The 22,347-nt window shown below is 36.6% G+C and overlaps 2 protein-coding genes and 1 pseudogene across 2 annotated transcripts; 1 reads left to right on the forward strand and 2 right to left on the reverse strand.

The window, feature by feature from the left end:
- Nucleotides 1-6,559: 6,559 nt before the first annotated feature.
- Nucleotides 6,560-8,663, forward strand: LOC109215968 (transcription factor MYB35-like). Its single transcript, XM_019380096.1, has 4 exons — nucleotides 6,560-6,692; nucleotides 6,947-7,076; nucleotides 7,516-7,927; nucleotides 8,234-8,663. Exons 1-4 carry the CDS (start codon nucleotides 6,560-6,562, stop codon nucleotides 8,549-8,551), a joined length of 993 nt encoding a protein of 330 aa, XP_019235641.1. The 3' UTR covers nucleotides 8,552-8,663.
- A 147-nt stretch (nucleotides 8,664-8,810) lies between these two features.
- Nucleotides 8,811-13,372, reverse strand: LOC109215970 (annotated as a pseudogene).
- Nucleotides 13,373-14,464: 1,092 nt separating this feature from the next.
- LOC109215971 (protein transport protein SEC13 homolog B-like) lies at nucleotides 14,465-20,222 on the reverse strand. The gene is made up of 2 exons (XM_019380097.1): nucleotides 20,029-20,222; nucleotides 14,465-15,726 (listed from the first exon to the last, which is right to left on the reverse strand). The coding sequence occupies exon 2, from the start codon at nucleotides 15,690-15,692 to the stop codon at nucleotides 14,784-14,786; it is 909 nt and encodes a 302-aa protein (XP_019235642.1). The 5' UTR covers nucleotides 15,693-15,726; nucleotides 20,029-20,222; the 3' UTR covers nucleotides 14,465-14,783.
- Between the last annotated feature and the right edge of the window lie 2,125 nt (nucleotides 20,223-22,347).

Here is a 22,347-nt window from a genome sequence, read left to right on the forward strand (position 1 = left end):
CATCACGTGCCGCCTCTATTAGGCCATCATATGAAAAGCACAAGAATCTCATAATCAACTCTGAGTCACCAGCAGAATACATACCCGATCAGTTAGAAACCTTCCATTTGATCACATCCAGGAGAAAATCACAATACGCAATATGCTCCTCTCGCCAGTTGGAAATATCCATCTCAAACCGTGGTAGAAACCACCGAGAACTCTCCGAAAACATACAACCAAACCATCAGAACCGAATCTCTCCAACTCAACCAAGCCAAGGTCGCCAAACCTAAAAGTATTTCCACAAAACACCTGTAGAGACTCACCACATAGTAAGTACCCAAAGAACCGATCATATCCATTACCGTGATGATCCAACCTACTACAAAGTTGTCCTATTTCTCCGTGTTCCTTCCGAGCACTTCTCTTTGCCAGAACACCACGATCCTCCCCCAAAGCTCACCACCAGAGATCCTAGCATAAAATCTCACCGCCCTAAGGCCCGTAAATCGCTGTGTTCCTTCTTAAGCACCTCATAAGTACCACAACCGAGACACCCACTCTGAAGAGGGTGAATCTGAAGTCGTTTCCTTCACCCTCCTGATACTGAATGTAGAATCCATAGTGATACAGAAATACCGTGAGCCTCGACACCATCCAACACAAATCTCATATTCTAGCCATTTACAAATCTGCAAAATTCTCAATTGCTACAAATATATCTTGAGTCCATTAGAACTTTCCCAAGGGTCATCCTCTCTGCTCAAATCTCAATTGCACCGACCAAACAGGCCGAACGACCTGTGCCCCATTAGCACACAACACCCAAAGAAGTAATCCACCCTATAAGCAACCGAGCAATTCCTACTCTACGCTCACTACATCCTTCATGAATAACAACTCAATCATCCCATGTTCCCATATACCCATTAAGTGTAACATAACCCATATCTAGAAATTTCTTTACTCGAGTCATCCTCGATCTCAACTTCTGCAAATCATATCTTATTCACAAGTATGCCTCAAACCGAAACCAGCACAACACATAACCATGTAATCAAATCGGTGATAGTATACTCCCCCACTTGGCTCAAAGCCATAGATAAAGATACTCGATAACTCTCAACACCCATACTCTATTACTACCATAATACCGCAGGGAGATTCAACTAAATCCTTCATAATTTCACATAACACAAACCATATAGTACCTCAAATCATCTACTAAGCTCGCATACATCCACGTGACAGTCAGGTTAACTATTACAACCGATCCAAACTCAAATCGCAAAAATATAACCCACTGGTAGAAAAGAAAGCCTCCACACAACATCATAAGGATCACACATCCGTAGATTACCCCGTAATAACCTACCTACTTAGCTTCAAATTGACATCACTCTATAACCTTTCACAGCCACAACTACTACGCCAACACTTAATCTTCCTGAGTCTGAACTCATCACAAGATATGAAAATCTAATTCGTTCCACAATTAAACAACATGAAAGATCCTTCAATACACTCATAACTCGAGACTATACATCACATCAAGACAAGAATCAAGCCCCCAATAGTCCTCTTCACATCCCAAGAAAACTCTTCCCGTCACATTCAAACCAATTGAACACACCCCACAGTCACATCATACTCATAATATAGCCATACAACCACTCATCGAGCCACAAATCCCACTCATAGGGACACTACTGGACATATAATTCCAAAAGCACACTCACATAACCGAAATTATCGTGCTCAAGCTACAGTCAAAACCCGGCCTCAAGTCCTCCAGACTGGCCCATCATCAGCACATAGAAATTATATTTTGCACCTCATCCATGGATCACAAGCCGTCGATTCACCGCTGATACCGAGAGCTCACTCGAACACATGAGTGAGTGGAAGGGATTCAAAGAGGTACTCTTCAAGCTGAATCAATGCCGCACGATAAGGAAAAAAAGATGGAAAGTTTATCCTAAATTCCATGTAGCCTCTCGAAGATAGGTATGGACGTCATCATACCGATCCGCAAGACTCTACTAGACACTTGCTCTTGACTTGTAGAACCTATGAACCTGGAGCTTTGATACCAACTTGTCACGATCCAAAACCCGACTAGTCGTGATGGCACCTAACCCCAACCCTCTAGGCAAGCCATTAACCAACTATCAAATTTAATGAGATTTATTAAGACAAGAAATGATAATACAAGTGCTGACATACAAGAATTTCCCAAGAACTGGTAGTACAAATCATGAGCTTCTAAGATTTAGAATTTACAAAAATAGTATGAGATAAAATACATCCTCTGTTTGAAATATACATGAACAGGTTTAAAGCTCTAAGGCTACCAAGGTCAAGTGATAGCCATAACTGGAGCGCAAGTACATCTTCAGATCCAACTCCTGTTGTACACAGCAACATCAGCATACCAAATCTGCACGCAAGGCGCAAAAGTGTAGTATGAGTACAACCGACCCCATGTACTCAATAAGTAACAAACCTAACCTTAGGTTAAAAGCAGTGACGAGCTATGATAAGGATCAGAGTCCAACTCCAATAACCAGCCACAGTTTATAACAATATAATAAAAATAGTGCAAGAAAAATAGCTCAAAGGTATGATGCTCAACTCGTTCTCTCTCTTACGAAAAAATAGGCATGCTTTTCAAGTATAACAGTATATTTTACTGAAAATATCAGAAACATATGAGTAAGTTCGAAAACTGTGATTTTTCCCAAAACCCTTTCAACAATAAATAAGATGTTTCATTTCAGATAGCATGAGGAAAGTACATCTGGATGCCTACATGTCAATATGCAAGTGAAGTCATGAATGTCACCCAAACCGGGTAGCATGGGAAAATACATTTCTATACCTATATCTCAAGTACGCATGTCAAATGCAATGCATCTTAGTGATGAACTCATGTACTCACACTCTCAGAGTACTCAATCCCACTGCCTCGTATTCTCACTCATCATGCTCAATACTCAGCACACTCAATCACTCAGTACTATACAGGACAGATCCAACCCAAATACAAATAAACCATGGCAGATCCAACCCAATGCAAATGATTGCTAGTAATTGTGCCCATTATGGATGTGCAGACTCCAGAGGGGGCGATCCAGCCCAAGCATTATAATAAGTCAAATACTGGCATGAATCAATAAATCATGTTGTGGCGTGCAGCCTGATCCCATAAATACCACTCACAATCTGGCCCTCGACCTCACTCAGTCATCAATCTCTCTAGTCTCTCGGGCTCACAACACTCATGCTAAGCAGCCCAAATCAATGATATGAGATGTGACAATATACAATAATAGAGACTAAGATATGATATGTAATGATGAATGCGACTGAGTACATAACTGCAATTAAGCAAATAACTCAACAGCAAAGAACGACCGCTGTGAGTCCCAGTAGTACCAGCATGTAGCCTAAACATATTTTCTAGCATGAATCATAGCTCACGTGCTCTAACACATAGAGTACAGTACATTTATTAAGATAAGATAACTACACAAATCCATGGAATCGACTAAATCACAATTTCTACTGTGCACGCCCACACGCCTGTCACCTAGCATGCGCGTCACCTTAACATCAATCACATAACACGTAATTCGAGGTTTCATACCTTCAGCACCAAGTTTAGAAGTATTACTTACCTCGAACAAGCCAAATCTAATACCGAGCAAGCCAAACGATACTCCAAAAATGTCATTCCGCCTGTACCGACCTCCGAACGACTCGAAACTAGCCAAAAGAAACTCAAGAATATCAAATAATGCCTATGGAAACAATTCCAAATGCTAAAGGTCGAATCTTCAATCAAAAGCCCAAAATCGACCAAGAAGCCGAACCCAGGCCTGTGCCTCGGAACCCGACAAAACTCACAAAGTCCGATAACCCATTCAATTACGAGCTCAAACATACAAATATTATTCAAATCCGACTCCGAATCAATATTCAAAACACGAAATTTCACTCTATGAAACTTTAGACAAAAACTCCCAATTTCTCTCTTGAAACCCTCAATCAAATGCCAAAAACGAAGATAGATTCATGATATAAAATAAAAAATGAGTAGAGAACACTTACCACAATACATATGGTAAAAATCGCTTCAATCCGAGCTCCATAGCTCCAAATATGATAAAATGGCCGAAATCCCCGTTATAATTCTGCGCAGGCATTCCTCTTACGTGAACACGGAAAATTCATCACGTTCGCGATGAACAAAATAATTTGCCACAAAAAATACTCTATGCATTCGCGTCATAGACCTCACGAACGCAATTCACAACAGCTCCAACCTTACGCGATCGCATCATCCACTTCGCGAACGCGAAGGCATTCTCCCCAGTCCCCAGCTTCTCATCTCTACACTACGCGAACGCGACACCTAGGTACCACAAACGTACGCGAACGCGGTTCCACTGTCGCGAACGCAATGAAGGAAAAATGACCGGGTTCTCCAATACACTACGCGATCGCGAAAAAGTTTTGAAATACCAGCAAACATCAGTGAGAACATGAAGAAAAATGGCCCGAAATCAATCTGAAACATGCCCGAGCCTCTCGAGACCCCGTCCAAGTATACGAACAAGTCCCATAACATAACACGGGCCTACTCGAGGCCTCAAATCACACCTAACATCGAAACTATGAATCGCTCCTCAATTCGAACTTGAACGAACTTTGAACTTTTAACTTCCAAAACTCGCGCCAAAACATATCAAATCAACCCGAAATGAATCCAAATTTTGCACACAAGTCCCAAATAACATAACGAAGCTTTTCCAATTCCCTGAAACACAATCCGAATCCGCTATCCTCAAAGTCAACTCCCGGTCAAACTTATGAATTTTCCAAACATTCGAATTTCCAACTTTCGCCAATTTGTGCCGAAACCTTCTAGAAACATCCAAACACATATCCGGGCATACGCTCGAGTACAAAATCACCATCCGGACCTAACGGAAACATCAAAACTCCAATCCGAGGTCAAATTCTGAAAAGTCAAACTTGGTCAACTCTTCCAACTTAAAGCTTAAATCATGAAATTCATTCTTCCAAATCGATTCCGAATAACCTGAAAACCAAAGCCAACGATTTACACAAGTCATAATATATAATACGGAGCTACTCATGCCCTCAAACTGCCGAGCAAAGTGCAAATACTCAAAATGACTGATCGGGTCGTTACAGTTTCTTTGTGTGGCTGGCAACGAGGGAAGTGATGTTAACAGCGGAAAATTGAAGGAAGAGGTAAATCACCTATATATGTTAGTTGGAGCTTTATGTGCAAAAGGTCAGGCGAAGACGTTGATCATCTCCTTTTGCATTGTAAAGTATGGCTTCAAGACTGTGGATGGTGGTCCGTTATTGGTTGGATTAAAATGGATAATGACGGCAAAAGTGGAAGAGGCATCGCACAGTTGGGCCTACAAGAGTAGGAAGAGAAGTTCTAAGGGCGTGAAAGTTTGTTCCCCTGCCCATTATGTGGGTTATTATATGGAAGAGAGAAATATGAAAGCTTTTGAAGGAGTGAAGCTAGACTTTATTAAGTTGCAAAATAGCCTTTTTGTCTCTAGTTTCTTTTTGGTGCACTTATTAAGGTGTCTATATGTATAGATGATTATATTTCTTTTATGGAGAACCATATTTTGGCGTAGGTTCTCTTTTTTGAGTTCTCCCCTTTGGCTTAGGTAATCTTTGAGGGCAAGTTGAATTCCTCCTGGGGATCAATAAATACTCAGTAAAATCACGCAGCGAGTAACATAATTTGTCATTTGCTTTTTCTTGTTAGTTATTTTACAGCTCTGCTTCACTGCCTTGTATCGTAGTATTTTGGATGAAAAGGAAAATCATGCTTAGGCAACATGTAAAAAACTTTTGAAGAAAATGTCATGCTGACTCAATTTGTATTATGGCTCTAGTTATAACAGATTCAGATTTACATATGGCGAAGAGTCATCGCCTCAATGTGATTCCTAGCCAAAGGGAATCAGCTAAACCAAACAAATTCACCCAAATACATTATTATGCTTTTATGTTCTATGCATTAATATCATAAAGAACTCTTTCATTATCATATCAAATTAACTTACAAGTTACAACATCAGGCAACTTTTAGAATCAAGTCTAACCTAGATAATGTAATAATAACCTGCAATAACTGATCATATTGCATTGATATTTTGTAAATATTATGGACATTTGTCAGGTAATATAACTTAAACTCCATTATTATATTATTCTCTTGGGTCGACTGTGAGAGAGAGAAAGAAAGAGAGAGAGAGAGAGCATGCATTATTTTGGAAGTCACGTCAAAAAGTTTTCTTGAGAAGAATCATGCAAATGTTGCTAAAAGGGAGCCAAAAATTACATGCATTTCATGCCCTTTTTTAGTTTAATACTCTCCCCCCTCTCCAAACGTGCTTTCAGTGCTAATGGAAATTGCATTACCATTATATCAAATCTCTCTATTATTATTGTTATTATTCTTCTTCTTTGTCTCTCTTTGGTACTTGCAAATCTTGACTTTGTTTATCTTCTGATAATGGGAAGGCCTCCTTGTTGTGATAAAGCAAATGTGAAAAGAGGCCCTTGGACTGCTGAGGAAGATGCAAAAATTCTTGCTTATGTAGCCACTCATGGAATTGGCAACTGGACTTTGGTCCCTCAGAAAGCAGGTTTGATCAATATTCCATTTGTCGAGGCGGATGCACTATATATAGTTCTAACGAGTTCTATTGAATTCAGTATTTTTTTTTACGGAAATATATAAATATGTATGTGAATATAACGAAAATTTCAACAAAATACTAAATTTCGAATTCATACTTGGACACTCCATATTTATATTCTGAATCCGTCTCTATTTGTTGATCATATATATCTACTCAAAAATGATAATAGATACAAAATTTATTGGATGAATTTGAAGGTCTCAATAGGTGTGGAAAAAGCTGTAGGCTCAGATGGACCAATTATCTACGTCCTGATCTTAAGCATGACAACTTCACACCTCAAGAAGAAGAGTGCATTCTTGAGCTTCACAAAACCATTGGTAGCAGGTTAGTTTTTTTTTAAAAAAAATCCTAATCTTCCTTGGTTCGCAAGTAAATAGTTTGGTATGACAAAAGTTAACTTTTTACAGAAAATATTTTCCAAAAAGGACTTAATTTATGGAAAATATTTTCAAGTGTTTGATGAGAAAGAAATATTTTCCCAAAAAACAATATTATTAAAGATTGATAATATTATTAGCAAACTGGAGAGTGGTTTTAATGGAAGTTTGAGTGTTAAAGATTGATAATAGTGTCTTAAGTATTGGTTAAAGCAATGATAGGAAGTTAAGAGTTTAGATAATATTAAGGAAAATGTCTTCCACACAAAACTGTGGGAAGTCATTTTCCCTCTTTTGGTGTAAAATATATTTTCTAACAACCAAACGTCTAAAAATATTTTCCGAAAAATATTTCTCGTTAACAACTTGTGGTTTGTATTTATCAGGTGGTCTTTAATAGCAAAGCAATTACCTGGGAGAACAGATAATGATGTCAAAAATTACTGGAACACAAAATTGAAGAAAAAGCTTGTGAACATGGGAATTGATCCTGTAACACATAAACCATTTGCTCAAGTCTTTGCTGAGTATGGAAAAATCAGTGGCCTCCCAATTCAAAATGCAAGAAATCATATCTGTTTGCCCAACAATACTACTGAAATATCACGGCAATTTCCATTCTCAAGTGGAACTCCACATGATAAATTTGTTCACAAGATTATGAATGATCAGTTACAAGAAAACTACTCCACTCAAAAATACAGTTTTAGTGAAGTCTCCCCCTTGATTTCATCAGCAACTTCTTTTGACCCAACAGTATTCAGCTCATCGTCTTCTTACGCTTCCGTGCAATCTCAGGTTCGAGTTAATTTCACGTATGATCATTGAGAAAACACTCTATAACAGTAAATCCACATTGAAGTAATTAATCTTTATACACTATAACAGTAAATCTACAAAACTTTGCCCACAATAATAGTAAAGTCGCCTTGATGGGTATGTTTTGTCGTTATAGTGGATAAAGTTTAGTATCTTTATGGATAGTGGGTTAAAATCAATTACTTTAATATGACAAAAATACTTTGGCGACATTACTATTATAGTGGTACTTAACTGTTACAGTAGAGAAAGTTGAGTGACCATACGTAAAATTAATCCTATCAGGTTCATACCACGGCATGTTCTTCGTCAACATCTACTTGGAACGAGTTTGTACTTGGAGATCTGTGTACATCCACAGATACAGAGAAAAAACAGGAATACCAACTCCAAGCTGGGATATATTTGTCAAAGGATCTGTCAAATTCAGTTCACAAGGACAATCCTACTTGTGGAGAAGTGATTGAAGTTGAGGAAAAGCAATCAGTTGAAGAAGCCACTTGTTCCTCTGCTGTTGATTCATTCGTGGACACTATCTTGGCTCGCGACAAGCAAATGCTAATGGATTTTCCTTCACTTCTAGATGTATATCTTGATTATTGACTCTAGATATAGATGGTGTTACAATTTCGCGAGTTGGAATAAATGTTAAGAGGACTCTTTGCTTTGCCAATTCCTTTTTCCCCTATTGCTAGGAGCCTGTTTCGAGTTCCTCAGCTTATGTTCTAACTTCTAATAGTAACCATGCATAAGAGATTTTTATTTCTTTTTTATTATAGACAAAGTAAAGGTTCTACATTTAGTCATTTCAAGAATGAAATGCCCTGCTAAGCGAACTGAAGAAAAGATTTAAACTCATGAGTGAAACCATAGTCATCTATATGACTAGAAATTCCTTAAGAAAGCGAGAGAGATCACCCGTAAAAGCATACTATGATCTTATTTTGTAATTAAGTCACACATAAGGAGAGAGAGAGTCTAAGTTCCTATAGAGTAAATGAGTAGTTTTTTCGACCTGTCATATAGGTTCACCATGTCGAGCCGTGTACTTAATTCAGAAGCCTAGCTGTTGATAATTGGTGTAGTCGATCTCTTTCAATCTAATACAGCATAACATATTTTCTGGCAAGTCCTCTGTCTTGTTTCCCTGCACCAAATTTACAAGGCATATTAGATTTTAAGTCTTTGTGAGCAACTTCAATCATCCTCGGGATTGCTAACACCTACCTGAATTGTTAGACCAAAATCAAGGACAAAGTTCTTTAATCTGTCTTTAAATGATTCCAATCCTTTTCTGGCAATATAACTGAATCTATGAATGTCAAAATCAATCTCAAAATAGTTTTTTCCCTGCAAGTCAACACGACAAAAGATTTCAGTAGGAACGTCAAGGATATATGCTCAATCCCCAAAAAATAAAGGGAAAAGGTCTCATCTTCTATACAAAATTGTTGCATATTTGCCCTTGTCCTTGACGGAGCTCCAATATGGACTTGGTGATTTCCACGTGTCAACATATTTTGGGAAAAATATCCAAATTAACCTCTCTAGTCTTGACTATGATATAAAATTACCCTCCGCTATACTTCAGATTGGAGCTCTGTTTGGTTCAAGAGCAAATATGAGACTTACTATTTGTTAAAGGCAGGAGTATGAATGGACCTAGAGTATAACGTAAGATAAAGTTAAGATATTTCATATATATCCAGAGAGCTTGGAGATAACAAAAACGGAAGAAAACAAGTGCTCTACACAAAAAAGTTTCTTAGATTAATTTTACCAAATAAAATTCGTGTTGAGGACGTGAGAGCACAGGCTTTTCATTGTAAGCGTTCATGAGCTTCTGCTCAGCTGCACTTAACTGAAGATCCTCTATGTTTACAACTCGCGCCAAGAATTTCAATCTGTCACTGAAGGGTACATTTTTATCTACAGGAAAACCTCTGATCTTCTCTATTTCACCATGAATTAACCTCTGTCACGCGGATAGCAAGCAAAAGAATAGTTAGTCGGGAATTTATTTAGAGTGGCCAAAATCATTAAGTGCACACTAACAACAAATATTTCTGACTACAGGAGCAGGTATATTTTTTAAGCGAGATGCACGACCGTACCTGGATATTCTCTTGAAAATGGACTGGAAGTTCATTTGAGTAATTTTCTGAGAGCTTGAAGTAGAAAACAAAACTCATCCCTTCCCATTGTGTTCATTTTGGAAGATTGTCGGAGGGTACAATGGTATCTGAGATGATAAAACAATCAATCATTTAGTGCCAAAAGAACTAAAATGAGAAAATAGTCAATAATCTGCATCTTGACAAAATGTATGAGGCAGTTTGCTGAATGATCTGTTTACCAACTCAATCACTTGAAAATACTAAGTGTATATCAACACAGTTTCGGACCTAAACTGACTTTACAAGTTTCGAATTGTAATTATAGACCTACTCCGCTTGTGTAGATGTCCGCATACGCCACTGGAATGGACATTGTTTGACAAGTTGTTCAACAAAAGAATAATGATATATATAAAGTGTTAAGAGAACTAAGGACACACCTGAAGATTTAACTACAAGGATTGGAGGAACTACTCCAGATGAATCAACGGCTGGAAGTTCCACAAAACGTGCAATGTTATCAATTTTTCGTGGTGATAAGAATACATCTACCCCAAAAGGATAAAATGCAGCATGGTTTGGAGCAAACTCTTTCTTCTTGTCCCTGCCAAACAATTTAGAGGGGTTAAACTTGATATTTAATTGAACAGAAGTAACCAAAGGAATTTGATTAGAGTTAAAAATACAGTAGAGTTGACTATGTGTTATAAAAACTCAGGTAACAAATCTGGTTCATCAAATAGTGGTATTATCTTACCTAATGTATCTTTTACCACGAACTTTAAAAGTATTTGGCTCAATTGATGACCAAGAGTTGGACAGTTTAGCCGACCGCGGGCTGCATGGAACTTGAGAACCAGCGACTGGTCTTCGCAGAGAGGCCTTTGACGACACTGAAGATGGAAAAGCAGAAATTTTAATAATAAAGCAAGTGAGTGTTTTAACATCAAAAACTCCTGATGTTCACATTGTACTCAGACGATAAAAATAGTCAATATGTGTCAAGTGCAGCCTATGAATTACATATGCTTAGGAAGGAAACAACTGTTATCTGCAGATTACTAAGTATCGATCTATTCAAGATGACATACGAGCATGCTATCTACTTTACCATTTATCCAAACTTTTTTAGCCATTTAATTGCATCCGTAATGTAATATTGACATCAACTGGCTTAATATACTTTAGCATAAAATTCAAGATAAAATTTCCTTCTTGAAATTATTCACAAAGCAACTTCAGCTTCAATGCCGTATATTCAAAGAAAAGTAATCAATTACAGGCTAGGGCCGGTATTAACAAAAAATATAAGGTAAAAACACTTACACGATGCAGAATTTGAATAGGCTTCTCTCCGTTTAAAAGATAATATTTTGGTTAGAGATGATTTCCTTCTGGTGCCTGGTGAGCTTGGGATTGCAGATTTTCTCTTTTCGAGCTGAACTCCTTCAGCATTTTTATCCATGTTTCTGCTATACACTTTGACAATAGGGCGTGAAACCGTCATTTCATTTTGAGGATTGTTCAATTGCAGCTGAGTATCCTTAGAAGATTTTCTTTTTACAGAAACTTCTCTGACAATATTTGGTTCCACACTTGCAAATGATTGTTCATGTTTTGCTGCAGACTCAAAAGCAGCATTACTGTTGCAACAAACAGTATCATAAAACCTTGGAGAAATCACAGTTGAAAAAGATCCACTGCCACTCTGTGAAAATACTGCAAATTTTGAAGTTACAGAAAACATTGATCACTTATATCCTGCCCATCAATTTCTATGTTTTTACAAGGAAAGAATTGACGAGGGATGTAACACGAGCAGAGGTTGACCTATGCTATACAGAGAGGGGTAACCAGCACCCGTAAAATTGGGCAAAAATTCCATGTATACATGTATATGTCCTTAGAAAATAGTGATATATTAGTAGTAGGCACCCTATATACAAAGCAGATTTTGGTTGAATCCAAAAGTGCACCCGTGGCCTTCAACTCCTGGGTCGGCCTCTGATTACACGAGGAGACATCATGCGTGTCAAATTCACGGAAGACATTAAAACAACGACTATGAATGTTTATTTACTCAGATGTATTACCATCTTGCACGCTATGAAAATCATTGCTACTTTCCGATTCAATCATCACCTCAGGGTCAAATTCTCCATTTCCTGTTTAGGCCAAATAAAACACTTCGAGTCACATTCCAATCTAGCGAGTCCTACAAAATTTGCCGAGGGGAAGCTATATCCAAAAGTATGAAAAGAACACCGTGCTTTTGTCTATGTTCTAGCTTCATAATTTTACCAAAACAGTCAAGATATTTCAATAGTTAAGTATATACTAAAAGCAAAAAGTAAGAAATCAAACATGTAGTCAACAAATAGAAGCAGAATTCAACATAGTAGTCAAAATGTTTCATGATCAAAACGAATCCTATATTGTTATTAACTCATCTTTAAGCTAAGAAAAAAAAAAAAGACAATGCTTTAGTGCAAGAACAGAATCACAATCAATATAGATGATGGCTTGAGAAGGAAATCAGCTAATCGTTTCCCTTTCTTAAAATAGTTTGTCAGTCCAACTTGAGCCGCCTCGACTACTACTGGGAAGTTGCTACCTTTTTTGGGTATAAATATTCTGACTAATTCAAATTCGCAACATAGGGGCCCACTAAAGGGGAAAAGTGCTTCCTACCAAGAGTTTCTCCATTCTCAGGTTTTAAACCCGAGAAATGTGGAGGGAATTCATCCATCCCACCACACTCGTTGATGGTACTTGCTACCTCGCACCAGTTAGATACCTAGTATCAGATAACTCTGTCACCGAAATTTAGACAACCAGTACGAAATAACTGTGCCCCTAAAGCTTAGACAGATAGGAAGAGAAATCAGCTAAGAATTATACCTTTGGATGCAGTGTTGGAGCAAGAAATATTCTTAGAAGCAGATGGTTCGATCTTGTTGAGCTTGTGAGATAGAGTGTTCCTCCCTTCTTGAAGATCATTCATTCCTATGCACCTTCTAGTTTTTGATCCACATGCTCCCATTTTCTTCTTTCAATTCTCAAAGCACAACAAATTGGAATTTTATCAAAATTAAAACTGATAAGATAAGAATGGATATTGCAAGAACTTTTTTTGTCTAATTATATGAAACAACTAATATTCTAGTAAATTCAACTTTTGAGAAAATTCCTTTTTTGGGTTCTTAAAATGATACCAAATTCATCAAACTACTACTGCAATTTCCAAAAGGGACAACTTTATAAATGGCAAAGTTTAATAGGTTGGAGTGGATAATTTATCAACGACAATATTCCTCGACCGTCCACATGACTAAGGTTATGTACCAAATTTTCATGTGCGAGTTCCGTGTTTCTTTATAATTCTTGCTACGTAAAATTCCATAAAATATGCTAACTTATTGATCACGTGTCTTAATATAATCCTTGACACTTCCATAAGAAGCTTGAAGAATATAACCAAATTATCATATAGAAATGAATCTCTCAGTGGGTAAATAACTTATTTATTCACTACTGGTGTTAATACTCGGGCCGAAATTAAGGGGATGAAATTCTTTAATGTATAATATATATATTAGATGTTAAATCCATTTAGCTCTTCACATGTTTACCTTTTTTATCTTTTGAATTTAAAATTCTATCTCCTCCACTATACACTAATTCAATAAATCCAAGACATATACCTTTCATACACATAATTGTCACTTATCCATAGTCAAAATGATATAATTCTCGGATTAACTTTTTATTGTTAAAATTAAATTGCTTAATTTGATACAAATACAAAATGCAGGTAAGTATCAGCTCTATGGGACCCATAACTGAACTGTAAAAGTTGGAGACATGATTCTGTGGTAAACGCGTCTGCAAGTGTTGTAGAAGAGAGAAGATACAATGTTGTGAGCACACGTGTTACTTCTTACAAGTTTTTTACAATGAATGTTAATAATGCGTTCGACTAAATAAAAATCTAACAAACATTGTTTCCGTTAAAATGATTAAAACGTCCTCAAAATCATTTAGATTATAATTTAAAAACATGTTAAATGACGAAGAAAAAAAATGATATGAAGAGGAATTAAGGATTTTGTTTTGGAATAGTATTTGAAGGATTACCAAAAAAATATTAGAAATAAAATAGTAAGAATATTAGTCAACTCGTAAGATGAAAAGCCAAGAGTAACCAACTTATGGCATATGCTTTTACTTTGACATATAAGCACTTTTGGTGTTCATAAATAAACAGTAATATCAAAGAGTGCCATCATTCATCATGTCATTTATGTGCAATAAAATTGAAATTCATGGGGGGGGGGGGGGGGGGGGGGTATGGGGAATACAAAGACTGGTGATACATGAAGCAATCGACAACAGAAGAAAATTCAGCAAATAAAACCTAGATTCTGAATTAGTACAAATTATAAGTCCGTACTAATAAAATTAACAAGGGGCAGAGGAATAAAAAATTACTCTAGGAGTGTATTCAGAAAGCAGTATAACATAGGACATACCAGCACTGGCCAAAACTTAAAAAAAAGGTATATAACTAACTTTTTGCAACTCCCTTAGCTTTAGCAGATTGATCATCACATGTACCAAATACAAACAAAAGGATCAAGTAAAACCAAATAAAGAGAGTAAAACTTAAACCAAAAGGCTAGTCCTCGCTTGAGCTAATAAATTTTTTTACTTGGATTCTATTGGTCGACAGAAGTGAACTGTTGCCACTCCCCATCAACTGCTTCTTTCCACAATGTAGCATCGTTGTCCCCAGCCGCCACTGCCAACAAGTTTCCGGTTAGAGACCATGAAACCCTCCAAACAGGAGTCTTGAAGTCTTTAAGAACCTTTCCCTCCCACTGATCTCCCTCCTTCGCCACAGTCCATATGACAACTGTACCATCCTCTGAAGCACTAGCAATTGTCGATTTAGGAAGTCCCAAGTTTGGTGCCCAGGCTACATCCCGCACCCAGTTAGTGTGCATCTGTAGTGCAGGGAAGCAGTCCATCTTCCAAACACCATTATATAACTTCCAAACCTTCACGGTGTTATCACAGCCACCGGATGCCAGCTTCTGAACAGGTTCAAGAACACCTGAACCAACTAAAGCACCAGGAGCCATTGATGGCGCCCATGAGACTGCTGTTACCCCAACTGGATGTGCTTGGTCAATTTTTGTAGTGTCCCAAAGACCATCTGACCTAGCAGTGTGAACTGAGATACTACCATCAGAAGAACCACAAGCCAAGCATAGCCCAAGTTCATGAGGAGCCCATGAAATAGAGTTAACCGACGATTTATGGTCGCTAAAAACATGAGCTTGTGTCCACTCATTTTGATTGCCTTCCTTCCAGATTACAACTTTTCCATCATAGGAGCAGGAAGCAAGGATTGAGCCAAATTTAGGGTGTGCCCAAGCAACTTGCCAAACAGGACCAGTATGGCCACTCAGAGTGGCAAGGTGCTGTGAAGTTGAGTTGTTGCTGACTCCAACTATTTTTATGGTCATATCAGATGATGCTGTGGCCACACGTTTCCCATAATAGTCCATGGAAACATCATGAACTATGTCATTGTGACCCGTTTCAATCTTCTGTGCAGGCATCTTCCCTTTTCCGCTACACAATGTCTCTCAGCTCCTATAATTTATTGGTCAGTTGATTTTTGTAAATGTCAGTTTAAAGGATCACACACACAATTCAAGCAACTATACAAACTATTCACATACATCACAAGTGATTCGCATGAATAACTTCCAATGCTTTCCGTATCGCAAATCAAAACTTTATAGCGAGCATATTGGTTAAACACTCTAGGTTCCAAATTAAGGTCAATCAAAATCTTCTCCACTAACCTAACGTGACACTGTCCTAGTGAAAATTAGAAAGACTACCTCAACCCGGATTCCTATTATCAGCTACAAATTTTCTAGTTGGCTTCTTTATTCACATACTTGTACCATGAATGATTCAATGTCCTTACGTTGCAGAGTAACATTTTTTTTAGAATTCCAGCAGAGGTAATCCATTGAGATGAAAAGACTAAAATCACATACCCTAACCTAAACTAGTCTAATGCTACCAGAAATATTTTAAACTGTGATATATCTACTGAAGTTATTAGGCTACTTCCATATAAAGGACAATATAGATTTTTCCCAAAATTCCTTTCCATAAAGTGACTGCTGTCTAGGGGTGGGCATATATCGGGTAAAACCGATAATCCAAACCGTTAATTCTTTGTTGGGTTATCGGTATTGGGTTATTGGGTTAACGATTCGGTAACGGGTTAAATTTTTTTTTTTATTGGGTTATCGGTTCGGTCTCGGTTTGTATTTTTGTTATTGGGTAAAAACCGATAACCCAATAAGAATGAAGTAATTTACTAATTTACCCTTAAGTATATACTAGGGTTTTATTTTCCTAATTCCCTCTTCACTCATTCTTCAGTCGTCTCTCATCTGTCTCATTCTTGTTTCCGCCGCAGCGCCCAAGAGTCAAGACGCAAGACTCACCACCAGTTCTCCGCCATACGGCAGTGCCTCACCAGTTCTCCGCCAGTCACGACGGCTCACTCCCTCACTCGTCAATCGCATCGTGTAAGTTTTGGCTCAAGATTTTTCTGTTTGCTTCTTGTTAATTGTTCTGTTTGCTCAAGATTTTTGCTTCTGTTTGCTTCTGATTTTTGTTTTCTGTTTGCTAACCGCCAGTCTTGGTGTCTTCTCTACTAATGTGAAATTTCTGGTTAGTGAGTAGCAATTTTTTGATATTCAATTTGAGTAATTGAGTTAACATAGGTGATTTTGTGCTATATGTTGTTGCCGTGTTGATCCATGGCGTGTATCAGTAGATACTGCACGGAAGTGTAGTTATATGTGTTTCATTTTAAGATTTTAAGCTAAATCTGTAGTTATATGTATTTCATTTTGAGATTTTGTTGTCTCGCTACTTAATTTCTTTTAAATCAAACTCACAGTGACACAAAAACATGGCTGAAAATATCATGATTGATAAGGTGATTGGTGAAAGTGGAGCTTCTAATTCAAATGCGACATCACAATCTCAATCAGTTCAATCGAAAGTAAAGAGACAAAGAAAAAAGAGGTATGTTGCATGGGAACATTTGACCAAATTATTGATCCGGAAGGAAATCAAAAGGGTGTTTGTAAACATTGCAAAAGAGAATATTTTGCCGATTCAAAAAATAATGGTACGAATTCACTCTTACACATATGGCCAATTGTACAAAAATGCCTTTAGATGTTGCAAAAGGTCAATCAAAAATAGGCTTTAAACCTATTCCGGGGGGTAATAAGGGTGATGTAGCTGTTGTTCCTTGGAAATTTGATCAAGAACAATGTAGGAAGGCTTTGTGTCGTATGGTGATCGTTGATGAATTTCCTTTCAGCTTTGTTGAAAAGGAAGGTTTTATGAATTTTATGAAAGTTGCACAACCTTTTTTTCGAATTCCTTCACGTAGAACTGTGACTCGGGACTGTTTTGATCTTTTCAATGATGAAAAACGTAAGTTGGTGAAGCTTTTTAAAGATCACAGAGTTTGCCTTACCACTGATACTTGGACTTCCTTACAACGAATAAATTAAAACTTTTGCCAATCTTGGAAACGAACCCAGCGATGATGATGTGTAGAATCTTAGATAGTTGTAAGTTAAAACTTTGGTAAGTTAATTATTCAACTTATAAACACATTGTATGATTACAAATATTACTTGACTTAATATATTTTCTTTTTATGTTTAATAGGTGTAACCATGCCTCGACTTTGTGATCTCAAAGCTATCTCACATGTTTGGAGTCACTATGAAAGGATTGAAGAAGGTGATGATGGATGGTGGAAAGTAAGATGTAGTCATTGTCATCTTGTTTATGTTACAATGTACGAGAAACCGGTACTAAGTCCTTAATGAGGCATGTTGAGCGTTGTTTGGAGCGCAATTTGGTGAAGCCTATGAGGATTAAGTAGTTCTTGTGTTGTTTACTTGAATTTATACTATTAATATTATGTTTAGACTTTGGACTTGTTAATCTTAAGGTTGCTACTACTTTGTCTTTTTATTAATGTGTTTGAACTATTACTTTGGAGTTAGGACATTACTGTGTGTACCATCTGTTTTTGGATTGTGAAAGTTGGGATCTTTTTATCTCCTATTTTTGTTAGATTGGAATTTTGAGCTGTTTTGTGCAGCTTTGTGTGCAATTGAGCTGTTTTGTGCAGCTTTGTCTGAGGTTTTCTTGAGTTATACTGAAATTATTCAGCTTTGTGTGCTGAAATTATACTGAAATTATTCAGCTTTGTGTGCTGAAAGTGCTCTCTGCAATCTGAAATTTATTGCTATTCTTTTCAGGAGTGCTTTGACACTGATTTGGTAAGGGCATGCTGCTTCGTTAGATAATTAAATATCATTAGATATTCTTTAGTTAGTCAACTGGTGCTTAGGTCATAGATCAGATGATATGAATCATGCTTCCCAGGTTTATCGCACTAGCTTGTTACTATTTCCGCCTCCTTCACTTGGTTCTCAACGGTAAACAGCTTCTGTTTTACACTTATATTTGAATATGTTTCTGCAGTTACCTACACGTATTCCTTGCTGGATATAAATAAACCAAGTCTTACCAATTAAGATGTGAGAAATATCACCAGGGTAATTAGGACCCGCGACAGTAGAATATCAGCACTCTTAATTTTAGTTTTATCTTATCGGGTAAACCGATAACCGAACCGATAATGATCAATAACCGATTAACCGATAACCGATAACAAATATCTTATCGGTTTGGTTATCGGGTTATGATATTTGTAAACCGATAACCGATAGGCAAAACCGATAATATTCAAAACCAAACCAAACCGACCGATGCCCACCCCTACTGCTGTCCACAAAAGATATCACACTTTCTTTTTCTACAAACCAAGATATCTCTGAGGGCTATGGCGCATAATTCGAAACCTGTGGATAATCGGTCCACCACTCTACCCTTATGGCAGGTTCAAACCTGTGACGTGAGCGGTGCACCTAATCTCCATATCACGCATTGTGCTCTTACCACTAGATTGAAGCCCCGGGGGCTCAACAGATATCACATCGTTCTAAAGAAGACTCCAACATATGTTTATCATAACTCAATCGATCACAAACTGATTAGGGCTGGCCATATGATTCTTCCATATCTAGGCTAATATAAGCACACACAAAAATGGATGTGATATTCAAAAAACATATAGGAGGACAACGCCTAACAAACATAAAATTATATTTAACTCATCCACACATTCATAAACAATTTTTTGAATCTAATACAAATGTTAAAAATAAAAACGATCTATATATTTGCAGATATAAATTTGTGGATCTCCTATAACTATCTTTTAGTGCGCACTACTGGACCTCCTGGAAATATTTTCTTAGCTTTCTATATTAGGGAAACTATTTTTTTTTTGGGATAAGGAAAAAAGAAATTATTTTTTTGTGACAGTGTTGTGCAGTCCAGCTTGCGCCCACCTCAACTAATCCATTGAGTACCTATTACCTCCCACCAGCACAGACACCACATAACTCTACCCACCAAGGCTAGGCAGGTTGGAAAAATATATCATTTTTTTCGCTTCCAATTATTCGATTAACACAAAAATACACAAGAATTCTCTCTAAAATTGACAAAATTCAGATGAGTGAAAAACCAAATCATGGATCGATGGAGCCCAATTAAACACAGAGAAATCAGAGATATCAAAGAAAAAAAAAATACAAACGTAAGCTTGATAGATCTAGCATTTTTATTTGGATCACAAACCGGGTCGACCCGAAAAAGAATAAAGCGGAGGAAAAAAATCATGGTAAAATTATAGTTTTCAGGACGAACATATACAGATCTTAATATAATCTGATGAAATTATGGGATAACGAGGAAGCTTTTTACCTGTAACTGTAATAGAATGTTTCAGAGTCAAGCAATGGGATGGAGAAAATAGCGCAACTCGAATCTGCAGAGAGAGAACTGAACTGTCTAATGTGGAAAGCTTATTTGTGCAGCAAATCTATAAGTTATTCATAGTTGATGTTTACCTCGAATTTGAGTTTTTCTTTTTTCTGTTGTTTCCCCTATCTCTTCTTTTTTTGTTATATTTTATTACTTACAAGTTACAACTAGTTTGGATGGTTGTTACATGTTGTATTGTATCGTATTGTTATATTAAATACGATATTTCTTTTGATTGTTATGTAAGGATAAAATTGTCACTTTATGGAACGAACGATTTGGTGTGGTCGCGTTCCCTTATTTTTCTCTCATCTTGTCATTCCTTATTAATAATCGTATTTTATCTTTTAACTACCTTTTTATATGATAATTCTACCTCGTACCTTACTCTTTCCTTATAATACTACAAGTTTCTTCTTCATATTGTTGGTGCACGACATCATAAAATGATAAAAAATAATATAATCTATCCAAACATTATGTACATCAAAATAATACAATAAAATATAATATCATATGATACATTGAGGGAAGTGCACGATTAGCCACTAATAACACATGTATTTACTTTTAAGCCAATATTTAAAATGTTTTTAGTCTTTAGCAACTGCTTTAATAAACTTTAACTGCTCGGACGAAAATACCCTTCTGCTCATGTCCTTAACTTCACGACTTCAGGACTACATGTCCTTAACTTTTGAACTTGGAACTCTAAGTTCAGGACTACATGTCCTTAACTTTTGAACTTAACTTCAGGACTACATGTCCTTAACTTTTGAACTTGTAACTGTAAGTTGAGGACCAAGTGTCCTTAACTTTTGAGCTTGTTAGTCTAAGTTCAGGATCTATTGTCCTTAACTTTTGGGCTTCTTAGCCAAAGTTCAGGACCTATTGTCCTTAACTTTTGAGCTTGTTAGTCTAAGTTCAGGACTTCGGGACCTATTGTCCTTAACTTTTGAACTTGTAACTTTAAGTTCAGGACATATCGTCCTTAACTTTTTGAGATTGTTAGTCTAAATTCAGGACCAAGTCTCCTTAATTTTTGAACTTGTAATTCTAAGTTCAGGACCAAGTGTCCTTAACTTTTGAACTTGCATAACCTGCCGTAAGAGGGGACCAAACTTGCATATGCTACACTAGAAACACTGTCACAGGAGAAACTGTGAGTCGTCCGAAGCCAAAAATAATACAGCATCTGCTACATTAGAAGCTTTTATAGCCGCCCCAGTTTTCAAGCAATTGAAGGAATCAAACAGTTTCTCTATCTCCTCTGCACTCATCTTCATCGATTTCTCTAACAAAGGTGTTGCCACTAACGCAGGAGAAACACAGTTCACACGTATACCGTACTTACCCAGTCCCTAACATGAAAGAGATAGCAGAAAGGGTAACACAGTCTTTTCATATTAATTTTAATAGACTAGTGGCTACTATTGCTAAGCATTGAAAATGCTGGATAAAAAATAAATACCACTTTAAAAAATGGTTACCCCACACAATTTTTACACCATAATAATAACAACCATCCCTTCGTTTGTACGTGACACTCTTATTGTTTCAATGACCTTTTTTTTGTGATTCTCTGTTTAAAAAATAATGATACTACATTAATATTTGCAAATAAATTTTTATAGTCACAATTTTTTATTTTGTTAAATTATGTACTTAGTCAAATATCATCGAGACGAAGGGTAATTCATTTTACAAGTGTGGTTGTAAGTAAAAGAAGAAATCTTTTAGAGAAATGTATATTATTGGCCGCTCCTAAAAATAATATATATATANATATATATATATATATATATATATATATATATATATATATATATATATATATATATATATATATATATATATATATATATATGTATTATTACAAAAATTATATATATTTATACACTTTTTAAGATAGCAAATGCAATTAGTTTCGACCGAGCTGTCAATTTGCATTTTGTTCAACATTTTATATAGGAATTTTTACCTCCTATAGCAATGGTAAACACCTTATTTATTTTAAATAAATACCATTTTACAAAATTATATTCTATAGTTACCTTTTAATGTTTATAACAAAATATCTAATTTTGGTTACCTCCTACCCCTAAACCACTAAATACGCTTTTTTTTCTCTCTCTCCTTTTTCAAATTTTTCTCTCACATAATTACCGTATTTCACATAAACATCTCACTCCACGTTCTTTGTCTCTCTACTTTGATACATGCCATTCTCTTTCCCCATTCCCTGAAAATACGATGCTC

This window comes from Nicotiana attenuata, unplaced genomic scaffold (genome assembly GCF_001879085.1).
Source record: "Nicotiana attenuata strain UT unplaced genomic scaffold, NIATTr2, whole genome shotgun sequence".
Taxonomy (NCBI): Eukaryota; Viridiplantae; Streptophyta; class Magnoliopsida; order Solanales; family Solanaceae; genus Nicotiana; species Nicotiana attenuata.